The sequence below is a fragment of the Bos grunniens genome, chromosome 2 (genome assembly GCF_055505025.1).
Source record: "Bos grunniens cultivar Pamir isolate PY7600 chromosome 2, Bosgru_T2T1.0, whole genome shotgun sequence".
NCBI lineage: Eukaryota > Metazoa > Chordata > Mammalia > Artiodactyla > Bovidae > Bos > Bos grunniens.
The window spans coordinates 10,296,951-10,318,284 of record NC_141166.1 but is presented as its reverse complement, the minus strand read 5'-3'; the positions used below and the strand labels follow the sequence as shown (position 1 = coordinate 10,318,284).

Genomic DNA, 21,334 nt, shown 5'->3' with positions numbered 1-21,334 from the left:
TGGGAGGGAGGTTCAAGAGGAGGGGACATATGTATACCTATAGCTAATTCATGTTGATATACGGCAGAAACCAACACAGTATTCCTGAAACTCCAATACTTTGGCCACCTGATGCAAAGAACTGACTCATCGGAAAAGACCCTGATGCTGGGCAAGATTGAAGGCGAGAGGAGAAGGGGACGACAGAAGATGAGATGGTTGGATGGCATCACCAACTCAATGGACGTGGGTTCAGTAAGCTCTGGGAGTCCGTGATGGACAGGGAGGCCTGGCATGCTGCAGTCCATAGGGTCACAAAGAGTTGGACACAACTGAACGACTGAACTGAACTGAAAAATAAACAATTTTTTTCAAAAGCATAGATATAATTTTACGGATGTTAAGTCATGTCAAACATACTATAAGGACTGGGATGAGGCACAGAAAAATATAAACTGTTGATTAAAGTGGTAAGAGGAGACAATTTTGCTCTTATATCTAATACTTTGTAATGATTAACTAGACGATTTAATTTTTTGTGAATGTTGGTATGAGACTTACAGCTAGCAAACAAGCAAGGAAGAAAACAAACAGCTATAAAAGCACTCCCAAACCACAGCAAACTCAGGGCTTGGATTTTAACTATAATCCAATTCTCCCCAGACCATTCACCCTTGATTCTGCCACCCATACCCACCTCTGCCAGTTTGTTGAAGCCCTGTGAGTGGCCCTCCTGCCGCTCCACTTGGCACTTCTTGGCATAACGACGGTTCCCATCCATTATAAACGCAATGTGTTTGGGCATGGGGCCTGCCTGTCAAGTAAGAAGACAAACGGACACATCACATAATACTCAGAGATAAAAGGAGACAATATGCCAAGATGATAGGCTTGAGTTATATGATAAAAGTCCTGAGGAAGGGAATTGGGTATTCTGTATTTTTTTGCTCAATATATAAGCATTAAGCACTTTTATTTATTTTTATTTATGTGTTTATTGAACCCTTACTACATATCAAGGGCTATACTAGATTTTTTATACTTCACCTTAGCTTTTTTTCCATCATACAAACATATGAAGTAAATAGTATTATCTGCACTTTACACATGAGAAAACTGAGGCTCAGAGAGGTCAAGTGACCTGCACAAGTTACACAGCTAAGAAGAGACAAAGTGGGGATTCACACTGAGGTCTGTGTGCTTTCAGAGTGCATGCCTTAACCATATGCCCTTAACCACCAGCTTGGTTTCATTAGCTTTCAACTGGAAGACACAAGAAAGATAATGATGGATGTGGTCAAATGTAGAGGGCATCCCCCTCATAAAACAGGCATCCACTTCCATCTGAGTCCTGTCACACAGGAATAGAGGCCTAAAATTGTTGGATCTTCTTATTTCACAAGAAAAGACACTCAAGATTTTTATAAAAATTTCAATGTCAGGAGCCACTTCAAAACAAACAAGAAAGGCATTTGGGAGGCAAACAAAACTTCTTATCTGGCTTAGAGCAGCCTTACATTGTACACCATAGCAAAAATTCACTCCTTGGACTATTTTCCCTCATTGGAGGGTTTCTTCATAGACCGCTTCCCCTGCAACTCTCTGACATTTTCTATTTTCACCCCTACATAGAGCTGCTGCTGCTGCTAAGTTGCTTCAGTCATGTCTGACTGTGTGACCCCATAGATGGTAGCCCACCAGGCTCCCCCGTCCCTGGGATTCTCCAGGCAAGAACACTGGAGTGGGTTGCCATTTCCTTCTCCAATGCATAAAAGTGAAAAGTGAAAGTGAAGTCACTCAGTCGTGTGTCCAACTCTTAGTGACCCCATGGACTGCAGCCCACCAGGCTCCTCCGTCCATGGGATTTTCCAGGCAAGAGTACTGGAGTGGGGTGCCATCACCTTCTCTGCCCTACATATAGGCCCCTCCCCCAAAAAATATTCCAATAAAGTCATGAAGTTTGTTCTTCCCAACACAAGACTGCAGTGATTCCCTAAGGAGACGCTTTCCATTTCCTGCACTGCCTGAGATCACTTGGCATTTTTTGTGTGTGGGGAGGTGGTGTTCAAGGCTTACTCATAAATTCACTGCTACCCACTGCTTGGCAGCCTGGGGCTGAAACCAAGCTGACTGGCTCCAATCTCAAACCTTTCATATGCAGAGGATATAACTTTGCTGTGATTCCTAGAGAAAAAGTTGAGGGAAGAGACAGGGGAACCAAGGAGAGTGTAGGAAACAGTGACTATAGTCTTCAAATGGCTGAAAGGCACCCCCAACAATAGTAATTAAAAACTGCTAGACACTGTGCTGAGGGCTTTCTATGTAGTTTCATCTAATCCTCAAAACCACCATATAAAGTCACATGGTTAGTACATGACACAATAGAATGTTCATTCACAGTTGTCTGCCTCCAGATCCCAAACTCTTAACCATTATGCTCTACCATCACATCAAAGAAAGATTAGTTATTTTATCTAAACCCAGAGGACAGTACTAGGAATAACCGATCAAAGTTCTACGGAAACAAATTTCAGGAAAACCTAACAGCCGTGCTGCCCAGTGACACCAGGAGGTCCTAGGTTTCCTGAAAACGCGGGAGTTAGGACAATAATTTGCCAGAAACGTAGACTTGCAATTCTAAGATTCTTTAACACTGCTAAATTCTCTTACAAATCCATAAACGTCAGGGGTTACTCAATTTTAATAACAGGTTTTGATATAAGTTTACCCAACAAACCAAAAGGCCAGCTGGTGCTGTGGGCCACTGCTCACCTTTATGATATTGGCACAGAACCGCTCCCAAAATGACAGCTCTCCTTCTTTGACCCATGACATAGTTCCCGCCCTGGAGAAGCAGCACAGGACGATCAGACACCAACCAGGTAACTCTGTATAAACAAGAAAGAGAACCATAAGTCACCACGCCGGCAAACAACTACGTTTGACTTGCAGGGATTCACCAAAAATGGTAGAGAGCAGCCAGCATTAGAACCCAAAGGCACTGGCCTAAGCCTCTAGTCTTTCCCCACCCAGACTTAAGACAACAGGACTTTGAGGGCAGAGGTCTTTTCTTGGCTCCACGGGCTTGGTGGAGCTTGCTGCTATATTCCCTTCTCCCTCAGTGTCTGCACCGCCTTTTTCTGAACATCTATTGAAAACGTCTGTTTCCTGTCACATCGTAGCGCCTACATCCTGATCCTTCCCCCTTCTTCCTTTTCCATCCTCCCCCAGGCAGCTTCTGACTTTCGGTGCACCAGGTCGACAACCCTTTCAGCTACTGCACCCGTTACCTCCTATCCTAGAGATTTCCCAATTATTTACTCTCTGTCACTTCCACTGTTCCTTTTGCCTGTCCCACAGCTGCCTCTTGCCCAGTCAATCTCTCTCCTTCAGTCCACCCCACCCTGAATCCAGCACCTTGACAAGCACCACCAGCGCCTTCCAACTGCTCCAGTGAACCGACACTTCCTCACGACGTGGCGCTAGAAGAACACGTCATCGTTGGGCGCTGGGACACGCCTCTCCCGTCACCTAAGGGGCGGAGCCCTAGCCTGCGCTTTCGCGGTCTGAGGAGGAGGAGCGACGAGGCCAGCATTCCCGGCCGTTCGAACGCCTGGGGGCTGGGTGGGGTGAGGCGAATGCGAGAGCCAGGCTTTCGGGAAGCGGTGAGGCGGGCGACTCGGCTTCGGGCCAAGTGTCAGGGACCTCGCTGGGGAAGGAGGGGTCCAGATCACCTGGGAGAGCCGCTAAGTCTGTAGACCATCCGGTTACAGGACAGGAATTAGGAGTCAGGGGAGCCTCATCTCAGAAATGCCGGGACTTCTCAGCCGCTAGCAGCAGAGTAGGACTGCTGAGATAAAGGGGTAAGGCAGTGTTCTGCTAACTGTAAGGCTGCAGAATTGGCTTTAGAGCTGATACAAGTCTTAAAAAGCCTGTGTTTACACCGTTTTGTCTTATTTAGTGGATTTAATCGTTTGCGAAGTTCCAGGCTCTCGTTAGTCTTACAAGACACTTAACCTCAATCCATTTTGTGCTGACTTAAGGCACACACATTTTAGAGTTTGCATTTGCAGGACCTACCCAAGGAACTCAAAAAAAGGATTAAGGTCAGAAAGAACTCTGCTTAAGAATGGCTTCTAAACTATAAGGCCATCAACTAACCCTGACAGAAAAATCGGGGGTATTCTTTCTGTACCAAACCTTTAACGAAAAGGGCTTCAGGAATTCAAGTTACTAACTCACAAAAGGAATTGGGAGTTTGGTTTTCTCAAAATCAAAGGGCGGAAAACAAAAACTACCATTTTCAAAGAACCTTCCTGTTCCAGTGTCATCAAAGAAACAAGAGATACTGCAGTCATAACTCCCAATTCATTATTTTGTCTTCCACTCTTTATGATAAAAGGGTTATTTTTGAGTGAAATGATCAAAGCCCTCTAGAGATGAGTAACCCATCCATGAATTTCTTTTTCATCCTTCCTGCTTGGCATCTAGGTTGCCTATCTGATTACTTCAATTTTGCAGGAAAACCATTTACTGAAATCCAGTAGTTTGCTGCTTTTAACATCTTCCATGACCGGCTTTGACTTTTGGTAGAAGTCCCTGGAGTGTTTAGTTGCTCCGTTATGTCTGACTCTGCAGCCCCATGGACTGTAGCTCACCAGGATCCCCTGTCCAATAGATTTCCCAGGCAATACTGGAGTGAGTTGCCATTTCCTTCTCTAGGGGATCTTCTTGACCCAGGGATCAAACCATCATCTCCTGCATTGCATAACTGTTTACCAGTGAGCCACCAGGGAAACTTCTTACCCTTGTTTTTGTTAATGGTTTTTTGCACTTTGTGTGATAGTTGGTATGCTTCCAATCAAATAAACTCTTTTTATGGGGGAAGCTAGATGTTAAGAAATAGAAGGCTAGCGAACTTGTTAACATGTGTTTGTAACTAGTCAGTGTTATCTCCTCTGGCCTCACTTTCCCCAGTTTCCAGTATTTCCCTCCCTGGGTTGCTACAGGGGGTTAATTAATTAAGATTTGTAAAGGGCTTTGAGGAGCAAGGGACAAAGTATTATTAGGGTCTCATGCCCCAAGCCATGGCCCCATCCTTTCATCCCAGCCAGTGGCACAGGCAACCCCATTCTTATGCATGCCAAGCCCTTAATCCCCTTTGAATGTGGCAGCTTCCAAGGAAAGGACAAGAGGCCCTAACTAGAAACAAAAATCCACTGTAATGAGGTGCTAAAAAGACTGAACTTTCAAGATTCACTCCTAAGAAAATGGCTGAACCAAAAACTTAATGGTTCTTCTCATGACTTCTGAGTCCCAATCCAAGAAGGTGGAAATAACAGTCGGAGGAAGGCGCCTTAAGTATCAACCAAGATGACAGTTTCAGTACCAATAAGTTTTTATTCATTGTATATTCCCAAGAAAAACAAAGGAAAGGGAAAAGGGTCAGCGTGTGTGTTACAAAATGATAGCAAATGGGAAAGGAAGTACCTGGCACAGCAAAATCAGCCATCAAATAAACACTGCCCAGATGGGGTCGCCAAAGCCCAAGGGGCTATGTGTCCTGCAGTTCAGGAATGAGAAGGGATGAGGAAAAGAACAGATGGGTACATGCTTTTCTACCCTCCCTCCCTCCCTCCCCATTAAATTCAAGATTTCATACAAAGCTTTGGTTTCTAGCAGTAAACATGGAGTTACATTCGTCCGTCTGCTATTAAACAATCTTGTGGCTACTTTGACATAAGTTTCTTGCACCTGCATGAAAGTTCCTGAGTGGCTTGGATATACATTCATCTTTCCTTTCGTGGTCTCCCAGCCCCACCTTCTACATGGAAGGCCCCCTTCATTGCTCCTCTCTACCCTTGGAGTTGGTCTTAATCCAGCCAAATACATCAGTCCGTTTAGCATGAATCACATCAAGGAATGGACAGGACTCGAAATTGGGAACAAGGGATGGAGCAATCTTAGCCTTTTCAGGATTTTTGCACAAATCACTTAATCACAGATACCCCACAAATTAAATGTATAGGTATATGGTCTATTTCGGGGGGGCACAAAGGTGGAAAGAAGAGGGAATAGGAATCTAGTTTTCAGGACAGATCTTCTTTGAAATAGGAAATAGAGGAAGGGGAACACAAAAGAAAGTGTAGTTCAAGACCCCCCCAACTTCAAGAGGGGCCCCCAAGCTTACGTTTCAGATTTCTTTGCCTGGTGCAGAACATTTTGTCAAAGATGCTTTGGCTATTTTTCTCAATATAAAAAGAAGTTTGTAAACAATAAAACCCCAAAAGAACATGGAGAAGACCAACACATTATATTTACACAAACTAGGCCACCTAGCAATCACCAAATCAGCTACTTGTGAAGTCCTACAAAGCCCAGACAAATATAATAACTAGAGGGGGGCAGCAGCTGGGGGAGACAAGGATCAGACACACATCACCCAATGCGTTCTATTGCATTTGCCCCGTGACAACACAGTGAGGTAGGTCTGCAGTGATCTCACAGCTTGTAAACGAACCCGCCACCCCCACCGCCCTTTCTCCTTTAGCTGCCATGATACTAATCACTGCTGCAGCAGAGTAGGACCCTGGCTCTGGGAACCACAAAGAAGCCATTGCTGATGGTCTCTCCAGAAGCTAAGAAAGAAAAGCCCAGAATCGTTAAAGATCTTGTCCTTGCTTCACATATCCATCCCTGGGCAGCTCAAAATGGGTACAGAGGCATTGTTCTTAAAAACCTCTCCTTAACAACTTCCATTTCTTATAAAAATACACACACCCTGTTGTGCAGGGCCGGCCTAGCCCAGTCAGGTGGAGGATGGATCTGGTATATAAAGCGAGTCCTGTGCCCTAGGATTATAGATCTGGAACAGGAATCCTTTGCCACACATGCAGACGCCCTTTGCCTAATCTTGGCTTCCCCTCTCACACTTCTTACCTGGCCCAGCCTCTCCTAACCACTCTGCACCACGTTTTCCTGTTCAGACCAATTTTCAATCTTTCAGTAGGAAGGAGACCAAGTCATGGGGCAACCCAGTTAAAACCTAGTCTCTCATGAAACGCTGAAGATGGAGGGATTTCAGGAGGACACCATGGCAGAAGAGCCAGCTGTAATTGGCAAAAATGAGGTAGTTCAATAGGCTATACACTCCAAATAGTTGTTCTCTCTGATGATACAGCAACAAAAAGCATTCCTGCTGTGCAGACCCGGAGCTGCTGCTGACTTATCCCTGAGATTGCTCACGTACCTGAGAACACAGTGCAGGAATGAGGGCCTTAGATTAAAATACACAAAAATACAAAACCAGAATATTTATATTATGAAAAAAAAAAAAAAAAAAAAAAGCTAAAATGCACAAGATACGTCATTCGCACACTAGTGCAGTTGGCATCCTGGAGAAAGTGGGACCCAAGGTACAGTCACCCAAGGCAGCAAATAAATAAAATTGAGTTGGCCCAGAATGGGGTGAGAGTGAGCTTAGAAGCAGCAAGTCTCAGCTGTTCCCTCAATCACCCCTTTACCTGTCATCATAACCCATTACTTGGGACAGATCTTAGCATTCTGTCCCAAGAGGGGGTTATGAGGAGAGAAGACGAGGAAAACCCTGCCGCCCCCCTGAGATGTTTCCTCCCATGGAAGGTAGTGGCTTGTTGGTTGGGTCCATCAATCTGTTCTCTTCTTAATCTTTACACTCTGATACGGGAAATATTATTCCACAATCTTCTTTAAGAGTAAAACAACTTCCCTACCCAGGCCACTTTCAAAAGCTGGAGATTCTGGGGGTGGAGACTCAGATAAAGCATGCAGGGAGGGTTAACCCTCAAAGCCCTCATATGCATTTGGAAAGAGCTAATTGGAGTTTCTTTGCCTCACCCCTTCTTCCCACCAAGAGGGAAGAGGGGGTGATGCTGTGGACTCCAGCCTCAGATATATGGCAGTGCCAGCTGCCCCCTACCCACCCTGTCCCCACTTTCTCCACTCTGCCGATTGATGCCTGCTCCTCAAAGCTTTCTGATCACAAAAGGATAGCCCCCACCCACTGTGGCTTCAATTCTGGGCCTCTGGGAGCATGGCAGAGCTATGGATCTCTTCTTCCTCCTCCCGAAAGTAGGCTGGCTTTCCCTGGGAGCTGGGAGCTTGCTGGGCCTTCAGTGGGCACGAAGCTACCATATGGTTGATGCTCTGGCAGAAATGGCACTTCTTGGGCTGCGGTGGCAGTTTGCATTCCTTGGCATGATGGTCTAGACCTCCACAGTTGTAGCACCTAGCATCAAGCAAGAGAGTAAAGTTGAGAGGAAGGCGTGAGACGAGATCACAGTGTTTCCTGAGTGAGGACCCCTGGGCTCTGGTTTTAGTTGTAACTTTGGATCCACTTCCCTTCCTGGAGACCAGTTTCCCCACTTACAAAAGGGGTATATGACTAGATATCTGAGTCTTTTCCAGGCCTGTAATATCTAGATGGCAGCTCGAGATTCATGACAAATTGAAAATACCAAGAATGGAAATCCTGGACCTCAACTGAGAACTACCATACCCTTAAAATCAGTACCTCTCATTCATTAAAATAGAGAAGAAATTAAAGGGCCAGAATCTGTTTGCACACAGAACTAACATGAAAGAAACCAGTCATTTGGAGATGAGGTGAAGAAGCAACAGCTACAGATGTACTGTCTTGGCCTCACCACGTACCCTTTCACATCCATGGTCTCCTTTAGTTCTAAAGTAGCATGTGAGGTTAGGATCGCAGTCCCCATTTAGCAATCAAAGCTGGAGCTCCCAGAACCTAATTACTTATCAAGTAGAAAAGTAGGTCATGAAGTACCCTGCACACATACATACCACCCTCTCTTTGCCTCCCACATCCAGATGTTGCCAGGGACCACAGGCTTCGCTGTATCTTTGGCATCTGGTCCAACCAAGAAAGGGAGAGCGAGAATGGAAGAGCGCCCGCCATCCCTACCAGCCCACAGAGGCTGCCTTCCAGTCCATACCTGTCTCCCTTTGACCTGCGTTTCTGCATATTCTTCCCTTTGGGCCGCCTTTCACTCCCAATACAGAACACCCCCCCAGGGCCAGTGACTCGGATAGATTCCAGGCCCTTGGCGGACTTCTTAAAGGTGAACTCCACGGCCTCCCCCTCCTTCAGGCTCCGGAAGCCCTCCATGTGCAGCTTACTCTGGGGGAGAGAAGCATGGTAGATTTTAGTGTTAGTCTTCATTATTATACCCCAAACACCAAAACCCGCATACACATGTTCCTCTAAGGTTGGAAGAGTAAGGGTGTAACATTTCCATTTTATTGGTAAAGCCACTGTGATTGGAAGAGTCACCACATTTAGAACAAGAAATCTACGTCACATAAGGAACAATCACTATGTAAACAGATGCCGTAGCACTTTCTGCAGCTATTCTCATGGGAGGTTCCCAGGAAGATAAACAGCGGGAAAAACCGTTAAACATAGCATTTATAGGAAATCAACCAGTGTAAAATTGTAAAATATAAAGGAACAGGCCTATACACTTAAAACATGTCAGTCATGAAAGACAAACCCCTACGAAGTAAAGACACTGAGTGCCACACATGATTCTGATTGGCTCTTAGAACAGCAGAAAATATTAGAAGAACTGACAAAATTTGCACGTGGAATGTAGGCAAATGTGTTAAGTTCCCTAATTATGATCATTGTACTGAAGTTACCTAAGAGAAGAGCCATCGTTTAGAAAAAAAAAAATGCTGAAATATTGTAAAGATAAAGATGCTTGAAAAGAAAGCAAATAGTACAAAATGTTAACAATTGATATATCTGGGTAAACGTTATATGGGAGTTTTTCATACTATTCTTGCAACCTTTCCTTAATTTTGAAATTACATCAAAACAATGTCACTGAAAGTCGAAGGGAAAAGACAGTATGACCCAAGCAGACAGATCAGTGAATTAGAAGAGAAAATCTACTGGAAGATCCAAGAGTAAGTGCAGAAATCAGCAGGTGAGGAAAATAATTCCATAAATAGTACTATTGAGAAACCAGTTATCCACTAGAAAATGAAGCCAGAAATTTATACTTTGCATCATATGTATGCAAAATATTTTGGAAAAATACCTAAATTGATAAACCTATAAAAAGTTACTATGAATCAATATGAAAGACTCACAGAACAGAATAATTTACAGGAGGGCCTAGCATGATACATATATTCAATATCTCACTGGTTCAAAAAAAAAAACAAAAACAGGAAACAAAAATACCATTAAAGCCATTCAAAAGAATGTAACGTAAAGTCCTTGCTTTGTTCACTGCTGCATTTTGTCACCTTAAATAATGCCTAGCACATTTTGGATGAATTAATGAACAAGGAGGTAGGCATTAATTATATAACTTGGGAAGAGAATCAAATTTTTAAAGGAAAAGACTTCAAATACCATGTGGAATGATCTCACTGAAACACTGCTTGTTTGAACCAAAATTTTAAAAGAAAAAAAGGAGTTATTCAAACAGTTGAGTGGCAACACCAGGGTCAGAAGAACCCAGAGTTCTGGAATGGATAGCCTATTTCACTTTGCCATTTTCTGCATCAATAACACATTAGTGAATGACAGCCTCTCCCAGACCCTGTACAAAACAGACTTCATTATAGATATCTTCCAAAATATCCAAAGAACATGTCAAATATGTCAACAAGGTGTAGTCCTTGTTGAAAATGTGGTTCAGAAGCAAAAGGGATCACCATGTACCTAGTCCTGGCTTGAGGCCTCTTATGGTGTTGCTGGCGGGGGTGGGGCAAGGTGGCTATTTCAAACTGGGACTTAGATGAAACATGCTCTTTTGCCAGATGAGATCCCAATTCCTCAGTCACATTTTTCTTTTAATTTAGATGGTATTGCTTAAGACAAAACTTCCACTGAGGTAATTAAGAGCCTAGGCTCAGGTGTCGGATACATCCTGGTTCATGAAATACTGATTCCACCAATTTCTGGCATTGTGTTTGATCTTGGTGAGTTACACTCCTCTGGGTCTCAGATCTTTCAGACAATGGGATAACAGTAGCTATTTACCTAAAGTTTTAATGAAGATTAGGCAGGCAGGACATATGCTCAATAAATATCAATGAATGAAATATTCCAAAGGTTTGGGATCCTCTCCCTTCTTATTCACATAGAACAGCCAGGGTTGTGATGACTCACTCCCTTCCCTCAATCTGAATGTGGAGCGTTAAAGCAGAACATTAAAACATTTCAGAAAGGTGAAAATTCTTTCCTCCTCCCAGTTGCATAACCACCACCCTGAATTTGATGTTAAATCTGACGTCTCTCTCTCTTATTGAGCTAGGACAAGCCAGTGAGTCAGGAGACGCTGGAGGATCCAGACCAAGAGCATTCTTGACCCAGGTAAACTCAGCTTCTCCCGTTTGCCTAGGGGGCTCTTAGGGTGGAACACTCCCACTTCTGTCTGTGATCAGCAGATAGCTAAGTGATTAAGAGCAAAGGTTTAGAGTCCTACAGCCTATCCCCGCTTTCTGTGTTAGCCTACAAAATGGAGTAAATACTAATTTTATGGTGGTGCTGTGAGGTTTTATGCATGAAAAGTAGTTAACACATTGCCTGCCATATATAAATCCCAAGTGGCAATTATCACCAACCTTTTCAAACGGGATGAGGGCAGGGTAACGGTGAGAAAGAAGTGTCAAAAGACCCAGCATTTTAATCCTAGTTTTTATCGCTAACTAGCAGTGGAAACAGAAAACTATCCCTTCTCTGAGCTCCAGTTTACTGAGCACCGCAATCTTCTGCATCCACACCTTTCAAGGCTTACTGTGAGAATCAGAGGGTAACATAAATGGGGACATGTGAAATCAGCTAGTCCTTTTAGTTCACCTACTCTATCACTGGAGAATTTGAGGTCAGCTTAAGACCATCTTTTCCTTTGAAAAGATAAAGGGAAAAAAAAATCCCTGTGGGCACCTCACCATAATCAGCCAAGATTCAGACTGGTGGTCTCCAGGGGTGGCTCCTTGGCCCCCCCACCCCACCCCTTTCTAAAACACATAGTTTGAATTCCTCTCTTATCAGATAGGTAATCAGCGTGCAGCCCCACTGAGCCTGCCTCACAGGGTCTGCATCAGAAAGGAGCCTGAAATTCTTGCTACCACCCCCCACCCCACCAACCACACACAAAGCAGGGCCTGGGCCCCGCCCCGCTCTCCATCCCCTCCAAAAAAGAAAAGACCTGGGGGGGGGGAGGGGCAAGGCCTGAGCTCCCCCAATAGAGCCCTGCTTCGGGAAACAAAGAGTTGACACTGGTTGGTTCTGGTGGTCAGATTCCTGGAGTTCCAGAGGATGCAGATTCCCCCTTGACCCCCCCCATCACACATTTACCACATTCACCAGTTCCTTCCTTCCTCTCCATGTAGGGGGTTATGGTCACGGTGAGAGCAATGGACACCGACACCTTTCTTTCCTAGTCAAGCTTGCTGACCAGCCAAAGCCACCACCAGCAGCCATCTTTCCTTCTGACCTACCCTCCCACCCTTCCAGGGCCTCCAGTCAAACCTTTTTTTTTACTGAGGGGCCCAATTAGGGTCCTTTATTATAGGTGGGAGGGCTGCCGCCGTCCCATCTTCCTTTTCCCCTTGTCTGTGCAAGGTAGGAGTGTGGGTAGCCTGCAGTGGAGGAGAGGGGAAGATGGTATTTAATCAGACAGAAAACAGTTATAGGAGGCATTTTTTTTTTTTTGGATGGCAGGGAAGGATGGGCCAGCTACAGTACCAAGGCCTTCTGCACCCCCAGTACCTCACCGCTGCCTTTGTAAGTCATAGAAGGGACCTTATGGGTCACTCAGGGAATGTGGAGTAAAAAACTCACAGCAAGCCGAGTTTCCCTCAGCTTGCTCTGTGAAATTTGGATAAATAAGCTCTGGTTCTATAATTATCTGTAATTGATCAAAGCTTGGGTTTATGGTTTTTCTGCAATATCCAGCACCATTCTGGCTCAAGACTACCTAGAGTATGGCTATAACCCTCAATTCTAGGTGCTTAGCAGTGCACAACATTTGCAGAAAAAAATCTAAGTTCTCTACTGTCCAAAATGACTAATATGTACTGATGCTTACTATAGGCTAAGTAGTTTTAAGCATGTCACATGCTATAACACATGTGACCTTCACACCAAGCTTTTTATCATGCCCCCAGCTGAATTCATGGAGGCAGAGGGGTTAAGCACCCTGCCCAAACTTAATAGTGTGAAAGCCCTGAGCTGACTTTGTATCTAGTGCTCTGCAATATAATGCAAGGCGCATAGACATTTTAAAACCTTCTAAGAGCCATGCTGAAAAAGTAGAAAGCAATTTAATCTTAATGAGTTAGTCTTGAGGTGTCCTCACAGTTCAACCCAAGCCTCATTCCTAAAGGGAACGTTTGGTAGGAGGTAGGAAACCAATGGGTTCTATCAGAAGCAGTTTATTTTGTCAGGGAGAATGGGGAAAGAGATCTACCCAGAACCAAAGGCTGCCAGCATACACCCCTCACATCCCTTTGGCTCTGACGCAGCCAGGACCACCTGTTCCTGCCTGGAATTCTCCACCAGATGGTGCTGCTCATCAGCCTGTCTGCACCCAGGTAGCCGGAGGGAGACTGGAGGAGAAGAGAGGAAGGAGCCGCAGTGTTCTCAACTCTGCACCTAAGAATTCACCTAGAGTGATCTTCCCAGCTCCTTGGGACGGGCATCTTCTCTGTGATCCTGAGGAAGATGGAGTTACAGGGGGACTGAGCTCTGATGAGAATCCAACCCAGGGTAGGTCCTGATAAAGATGGGGCTGTTCCCTCCCCACCACCCCCACTCACCCACTCAAGAAGTGAAGAAAAGATCCTGGAGTTTTTAACCAGAAGCCCAGTTGCTCTTCTGCTCTGTTGACAAAAGCCATTTACTCTCTTTACTGGTCTGAACTAAAGAACTCCAAGCTGAGTCTGTACTAATTGCATACTATCCTGGAAAGTTTTCTTCTCCTCCTTCACCTCCTTTGACCTTCCAGATATAACACTGATAGCAGTTGCTATGCTTGCCTGCAGGAAGAAGGGAGGGGTGATGTGCCTCAGGCTGTTTCTCAAACAAAAAAACCCCACCAAGGAATTGCCACAGGCTGGAGAGTATGATAGTTTTGATAGATGGATTAGGAATGTTCCAGCAACAACCTTGCCCTGGAGAAAAATCAATGAAAATCATTTACATGGCATGTAGTGCCACTAACCACAAGCTTTGCTCTGGATGGTGGCACAGCCTTTACTTGGAACACTTCTAGAAAGTATGTCTCTTCACTAACAGAAGGACTCAAGATCTCATAATGCTCAAATTAACTCACATGCTTTTCTACCAACTTCCTGAAAAAAACCCACTCATTTAAAAAATCCTTTCTAGAGGAGTGAACGACCATGGCTGTAGCCTGCCAGGCTCCTCTGTTCATGGGGATCCTCCAGGCAAGAATACTGGAGTGGGTTGCCATTTCCTTCTCCAGGAGATCTTCCTGACCCGGGAAGATCAAACTTGTGTCTCCCGCATTGCAGGCAGACTCTTTATCCTCTAAGCCACCAGGGAAGATGCTCTGGAGGAGTGGAAGGAAAAAAAACACTTTCCTTTCCTGATGGTCCAGTGCTTAAGACTCCTCACTTCTACTGTAAGGAATTCGGATTCGATCCCTGGTCAGGGAACTAAGATCTCCCATGCTTCATGGCCTAATTAATTAATTAAAAATAAAATAATAACCTTTTAAAAATTCCCTATTAAGATGGAAAAGAAACTAATGAATGACCCTTCAACCCATGGCTTCCATATCCTCTCTGGAGCTGTGATCAGCTGGAGTGGATCAGCTGTGATCCACTATCACTCCACAAATTTTCATGGTGTTTTTACTGAGTGCCAAGCCCTCTTCAGGCCCTGGTCTGGAAAGACAGCAACCATCAGTTCACATTCTCTCCCTATCTCCAAGCTTTTGGTCTGGAGGAAGACCTGCTGACAAGGACCCCCAACTGTGAGTGCACTCTTGATTTTTCAGGGGCCCCTTCGTTCCTCATACTCCTTTCTTCAGCCCACCAAGTGCATACTAGAAAACTAACCAGACTACTAGTCCCTCTTTTCAAAGTGTTCAGCTTAGAGGAAGAGTTAAGAGAAGTACATTAATACCTAAACATAAGGAGGGTGATCAGAGGCACTAGTAAGATTATAAACCAGGTAGGAAAGATCCCTTCACATTCTCCCTGCCCCCAAACCCGAGTCTTAATCTAGACCGGACTGAAGTTGCTCTCACCACCCCCACTCATCCTTTTCAGAGAAAGCAGGCCACGTGGCTTCAGCAGTTTCTTGGTACTGGAAAATTTCTTCTCTTAACCCAAACTTGGTGCCTCAGTTAAATTTGGACTCTTTTGCCTCCAAGCATTCTAATACAGCATTTTAGCCAGAAAGCTATTTTAAACAGATTTGAGTTCCAAAGAGCTGTGGGAAAAAACAGGGGACCTTTTCCTGATTTTCAACTTTTGCACATCTGGGGGGGTTGGGAGTTGGAAGCACAGGAAACAGGAGGTTTCTGTTAAAATGGCCAAAACTTTTTAAATGGCCATGGAGAGTTGAGGTTTCTTAGTCCTTCTCAGGCTACCAGGAGACAGTAGTTAGCTCTTTCTTGCTCCATCTTTTGATGTATTAACTGTTTCTCAACTGGGGGTAAGTTTGCCTCCCGGGGTGGGGCGGGGGGGCATTTGGCAATGTCAGGAGACAGTTTTGGTTGTCACAACTGAGGGATGCCCAGAATGAGAAGTTATCCTGCTTGAAATATGTCAGTAGTGCAGAGACTGAGAAACCTGGATTTAAGGCAGGCTAGCTGCCATTATGATGATTCTTAAATTCCCCCCAAATTCGGGGACAGAAAGAGAGTTCTAGCCTAAAACCTGTGGCTGAGTTCTGTACCAGGGTTGGTACAAAAGTCTTCTCGATTTATGGGTTTTATTTACTCATTTTTTTTTAAGTCTAACGGTAGGTTTTCTTTCCCATATCCACCCCGATTGGGCACTGAGGGTTGGACAGGTAGCTTAAGAACAGTGACTTGTGTGTTGGGAACCAAATAGGCCCAACCTTGTAAATGTCTAATTGTGTCCCCCATCCCGTTTCCTTAGGAAAGGGGCTCCCTAATCCCCTCCCCCAGCAGATGTTATCTTAGGACAGTTATCCTGCTCACCACCCACACCACCAGTTCCAAGGTACCCACCACCAGCAGCCAAAGGGGAAGTTTCGCTGTTAAAGAGAAATGTCTTACTTTCTCTCCATTTTGGGAACACTCTCCTTCCCTAGGAGAATTTCTAAGGATTGATCTGCATCCACCTAATTCCTCTACATTGGATCCTCAGGGAGATAATTCAGATTTCTCAAGTGCAGGACTGGAATCACTAGTTTAAGTGTTATGGTAGGGTTTAAGGATCAACCTAAGCCCCAGCAGTGTGAAGACAGAGCTACCAGGTATAAAGTTCAGGGAATTTCCACCATTGTCCTCTGTGGCTGTTAGCAGGGGGTGTTAGGGAAATAAATTCTTGATTCCTTATCCCAGCTCAACTCCTTCTGATAACTTATTCAACTGTGGAATGTCCCTGGACAGTCCAAGACCCCAAGTCCAGGTTATCTCCCAGCAAACCTATCTGAAACAGCATGGTGTGGGCTCCACTCCCCAAATCTGAATCTAGTCCCCATTTCATTTTATGCCATCCCATATTTCCCAACTGCTTTTGATCCTAAAGGTTAAGTGGGCTGAGGCACAGATCCATTTGCTCAGGAAAACCTTCTCTGGGAGTTGGTTATCACCAAAGAACCTCAGAGGGACTACCTTCCCCTCGATCTTTCCCTATGTGGCAGCCTTTGGAAGACAGGCAAGAAAATGTTGGGTCTGACTCTTTCATTCCAAGCTTTCCAAAGTTGGGGAAGGTGTCCAGTTGTCTCCAGACAGGGAGAGATTTTAATCTCTTTGTGATCTGATAAATGGGGAGCTGGCCACCCTGCTGAGGAGGGCCATTCAAAGCTGGTTCCTGTAATAAAGTGATTTAATAGATCTAAAGAGGCCAATTCCCTTCTTTCTCCCACAATTACTTCCTGTGGGTTATCATTCACATATGTAAATGAGACAGGGAGGGAGGCTAGCCACCAGCCAGAATTAGTTGTAGGAAGAGAAGGGAGTAAAGCTGGGGGTGGAGGAAGCAGGGGAAGCCAGGGGGCAGCCAAGCATTCTGCAGCTGGCCCTTCTGGCAGATGTTCTAGGAGCCCGGTAACCCCAGTGTTAACTGGTGGATCCCCATCTCCCTGCGTCCTCTCTCTCCCTTGTCTCCCCATTCTGCGTCCTCACTGAGGGCCATGTGGGGACTTCCCCGCTGTTTCCCTCCAAACAGTCTACCCAGCATCTCCCCTCTCCACCCCTCCCCCTCCAGAATACCATCCCTCAGGCTCCAACCCTTAATCCCCACATCCTCCTTTCCCCTCCCCCACTGCTCCTAAAGCCAACCTCCCCAAAGTAACCCCTCCATGCCCGGCCTGGGTGTCAACCTCCTGGGTCTGGGATTAGCAATTTCTTCTCAGGTCCAGCCCCAAACCTCCAAAGATGAAGGGAACACAAGCAACAACTTCCTTTACATAGTGGTTACGTGAGGCTTCCGAGGTACTCAGGAAGGGGTGGCCAGGGAGGAGGGAAGACGAAGTCTCTGGTTCCTTGTTTGAGGCTGGGAATGTTAGGACGGCAATCAATGGCTGTCTGGGGCCATAAATGCCAAGCTGAGGAGAATAGGTCCTGAGGCTAGCCTCTCTCCACCCCCTGCCCTGCGACACTGAATTTCACCCCCCACCCCCCGCCTCTGTGGTGCCTTGCTTTAACTGAGAACTTGGGGTTGCGACCTAACTCCCTCCCAGGCTGGCTCAGGAGTCGAAGGCCAGGCTCTTTGCCTTTTCTTTCCTAATAGGAAATAGACAGTAAGAGCCCCGCTAGTGATCCATGTGCCTAACACTGTGCTCTTGAGGAACTTCCAAGCCCCCCAAATAGATCCTTCAAGGATCTGCCAAACCCATCCAGAACCCCAGGGCTTGAGTTTTGGGTGACCACCTGAGTGAGAGGGCCCGGCAGACTTCTCGGCTTTCCGCCGTTGGGTCCCGAAGCCGTTTCCCTCCTTTCCTCCAGGCCGGGAGCTCCATTCACAAGATACAGAAACGCGCGGGCGCTCAGGGCTCTGCTCTGACCGGGCATGTGCTTCCCTGGCCGGCCTGCTCGCCCTCCCCCCACTGGCAAGCACAATACAACCTTAGTTCTGCCACATGGGATCACCTCCCTGCCCCCTGCCCAGGGGAAAGAGGTAACAGACACGTGGTAAACCAGAGGGGTTCCCGGAAGGGGGTGGGGGTGTTAATCATCGGCTCTTCCCCCGCTCTCGTCCCGTTGGAGTTAATAGGGACTCAGAACTGGGGTGCCTCGGCAAAGACGGGAACGCACAATGGGGGCCCTGGATCTCCCCTCAATCCAACAGCCGAGTCCGTCCGCCCACCCTCGGATACGCGCGCCAACATCCCGCTTCTGCGGCAAAGTTACCAGAATCGCTCTCACCTGGTGCACAAAGACATCCACCGGGGGGTCGAGCGCGACCCCTGCGCGGGCGGTCATGGACAGGAAGCCGAACCCCATGCGCACGTTGAACCACTTACAGATGCCCGCACCGTGCAGCAGCTGCGGCTCCTCCGCCGCGCGGGCCGCGTCCTCCGGCGCCTCCTCCGGCGCCTTAGCGCAGCCACCTGGAGATTGGGAAGGCGCTCAGCTGGGGGGCCACGGAATTGAAGGGCCCCCATCAGAGAGCCGGCAAGGAGACACAAGGGTCCAGCCCGAGGCTGGACAACCAGGAAGCTGCAGCTACAAAGCAGCCGGCGAGAAAATACCTGTCCCGGCCGCCTCCCGCGCTCCCCCAGCTTAAACTGAGGCCAGCGGTTTAAAAGAAAGTTTTGCTTTTCTTCCCACAACACGTTGCCCGGGGACATGCGGCCAGACAGGCCCCTCCTCTTCTCTCCCCCCGCCCCCGAACCTTCAGCTTGCTCGCCACTGGGACACCAGGGTTCCTGGCTCCAGAGATGGCCCCCAGAAGCAGGAGGCCGCACAGACTTGGAGTCCTTGGGCTAGCCTGGGGGACACTTCCCCACCTCTCTTTCATGTGGCTTCGGGGCGCCCCTGCCGCCTAAGGTGTCCCTAGTAAGTCCCGAGGTCGAACCTGTGAACTGCTGGTTTGACACAGAGCCCATGGTAGTCGGCTGAGCCCGCGGCCCCGGGCCCCTGCTTGGGCGGCTGCTGGCCCCAGAGAAGTCCGGAGGCAAAGGGGTGGCTCGGGGAAGAGGCAGCTACATCTTCCCCAGCACAATAGCGGTGGGAGGGCCCACGGCTTTTCAAAGGCTCCCAAATTCTAAAAGACAATGACCCAACCCCCCGCGGGCAGCCCCCCTCTCCTCCCTTCCCCTCCCCTCCCTCGCCTTTCCCCTCCCTTTCCCTCCGGCTCCAGCTCTGGCCCTCCCCCACCACGGCGCTCTCTGACACCTCTGGGGTATCCCTTCTCAGAACCTAGAGGTTTGACACCCCCTCCCACAGACACCACATCTGGAGATTGGGGCCGTCAACCCTACAAGTCTTGAGTACCCGGGAATTTGGGATCCCGCACTTTAAGGACTCGGCGGGGGTCCCCAAAGCAGCATACAGGTGGGGGGCATGTGGCGGGGGGGGGGGTGCAGTTTTAAAGCCACGTGACTGTTCACACACAGACACACGCACACACACACAGACACACACACACACACACACACACACTTATACACCACCCCCACCCCCCGTGCAGATAATTATACATTCCAGAGAGTTGGGGGGGAGGGAGGTGTGAGCCTGGCAGCGCTGGCCAATCAGAGACACAAACCACCTGTCAAGGGAGAAATGGATGAGCCCTCCCCCTCCCCCAGCCCTGGAGCGCCCCTCCCCCTCCCTTCCCCTTCAGGCCTCCGAGCTGACCCGGCAGCTCGGCGCTGACCCGCTCTCACCCCCCACCCCCGTGTGCTTAGATAGACCTGGAGTTCAGGACACTGGGAAGCCTGGGATGGGGAAGCAGTGGGGAGGTGGGAGGCCCAGCGGGGCCCATCTCCACTCCTGACCTAGGCGCGGCCTCTCTAAGTCTGTCTCTGAATGTCTCTGAGTTTCCCACCGAGTTTCTCTGGATCTCTCAAAGCGCTCCCAATTGATTCCGTGTAAAGAATTCTTCCTCATTTCCTTCCAAATCTAAAATCTGACCCACGTGGAGTTTCCCTAGAGAACAGAAGGAACTCAAAGAGGCTTGAGGTGTGTTCCTTTCTCCACCAGCTGACCTCATCCTGCCCCCATGGCCATCCCATCCTCATCCGTGGTTGGGATCCAGACACTTTTGGGTTCCCAGGCGCTCCTCGCTTCAGAGTTCTGCCCTAAGTGCGCTCCCTTCCCCACAGTGAGGTTGGCGGGGGAACTGGAGTAGGGACTCTCCTCTCTTGAAGAGTTAGCCTCCCCTGGTAGGAGATAAAGAGGATTGGCCAGGGGGGTGGCTAGTGCCCCGGTCGGAGATGGACAATGGCCCGGGGCTCAGTGCACGGCCCTGGCCCTGCCCCTTCACTTCCGGTGCTCAGTTCAAACTGGACAATGCCAGCTCCGGCCAGTTCCCCTCCCCCACTGCTACAACCCATTTAAAGGGACAGAGCCTGCTTTCGGGGGCATCCGCTCACTGGGAATTCAGTCGTCTCCACTAAGTGTGCAGAACCTCTCGTGCTCCTGCGCCCGCCCGCGCGTGTGTGTGTGTGTGTGCGCGCGCGTATGAAATTGAGAAATAGAGAACAGGGATGAGTGGGGGTAGGAAAGGGGAAGATGAGGGGGAGAGCAAGGGGCTGTGAGAGATTATTTCTCTCTTCTATCAAGAGTGCTCTCCGAGGGACTAAAACTTCAGCGTAAGAAATGGGGGATAAAAAAAAAAAAAAAGAAATGGAGGATAGGAGGTTGGGATAAAAAAGACAACTGTGGCCTTCAGCATAAAAAATACAAATTATTAAGAAATATCACTAACAATGTGACAGTCCCAACTGAGGACTCTAATTAGATCTTCCCAGAGTCGTGCAAGTACAACAGCCAAGACCGTTTTTTATTTACATAATCCTCCCCAACTAAGTCTTATCTCCTCCTCTTACTAGAGCCCTTAAAATGTACCCACTCTCAGTATCTCTCTTCCTAAGATTCTGGAGCAGGTGACTAAGGTTTGGCTGAAGAAAAGAGTGCATAAGAGAATTTAGCGCTCTGCTTTCCCT

General features: G+C 47.4%; 2 protein-coding genes across 15 annotated transcripts in view; both read right to left on the bottom strand.

The window, feature by feature from the left end:
- The window catches only part of DHDDS (dehydrodolichyl diphosphate synthase subunit), a 38,969-nt gene extending 35,514 nt beyond the window's left edge, over nucleotides 1-3,455 (bottom strand). For all 7 annotated transcript variants that reach the window (XM_086329805.1, XM_086329816.1, XM_086329820.1 and 4 more), the window contains exons 1-3: nucleotides 3,397-3,455; nucleotides 2,752-2,867; nucleotides 677-793 (exon numbers count right to left, since the gene is read on the bottom strand). In XM_086329805.1, coding sequence (XP_086185931.1) covers nucleotides 677-793; nucleotides 2,752-2,814 — 180 coding nt within the window. In that variant the 5' untranslated portion in view covers nucleotides 2,815-2,867; nucleotides 3,397-3,455. The remainder of the gene's footprint in view (nucleotides 1-676; nucleotides 794-2,751; nucleotides 2,868-3,396) is intronic.
- A 1,904-nt stretch (nucleotides 3,456-5,359) lies between these two features.
- Nucleotides 5,360-21,040, bottom strand: LIN28A (lin-28 RNA binding posttranscriptional regulator A). Of its 8 annotated transcripts, none has more exons than XM_086329877.1 (4): nucleotides 20,165-20,291; nucleotides 18,591-18,775; nucleotides 8,973-9,157; nucleotides 5,360-8,245 (listed from the first exon to the last, which is right to left on the bottom strand). In XM_086329877.1, the coding sequence occupies exons 1-4, from the start codon at nucleotides 20,274-20,276 to the stop codon at nucleotides 8,029-8,031; spliced, it is 699 nt and encodes a 232-aa protein (XP_086186003.1). In that variant the 5' UTR covers nucleotides 20,277-20,291; the 3' UTR covers nucleotides 5,360-8,028. The 8 variants fall into 8 exon arrangements, with proteins under 8 accessions (XP_086186003.1, XP_086186038.1, XP_086186013.1 ...); XM_086329912.1 differs by having other exon boundaries at nucleotides 20,081-20,202; XM_086329887.1 differs by lacking the exon at nucleotides 20,165-20,291 and adding an exon at nucleotides 19,243-19,917.
- Nucleotides 21,041-21,334: the final 294 nt, after the last annotated feature.

Excerpts from the sequence above, each read along its gene's own strand:
- LIN28A (XM_086329877.1), bottom strand. The coding sequence starts at position 20,276 with ATGAGGAAGAATTCTTTACACGGAATCAATTGGGAGCGCTTTGAGAGA. Across the intron at positions 9,158-18,590 it reads TGGATGTCTTTGTGCACCAG|AGTAAGCTGCACATGGAGGG; the intron begins GTGAGAGCGATT and ends TCTCTCCCCCAG. Across the intron at positions 8,246-8,972 it reads CGCAGGTCAAAGGGAGACAG|GTGCTACAACTGTGGAGGTC; the intron begins GTATGGACTGGA and ends GCTTGATGCTAG.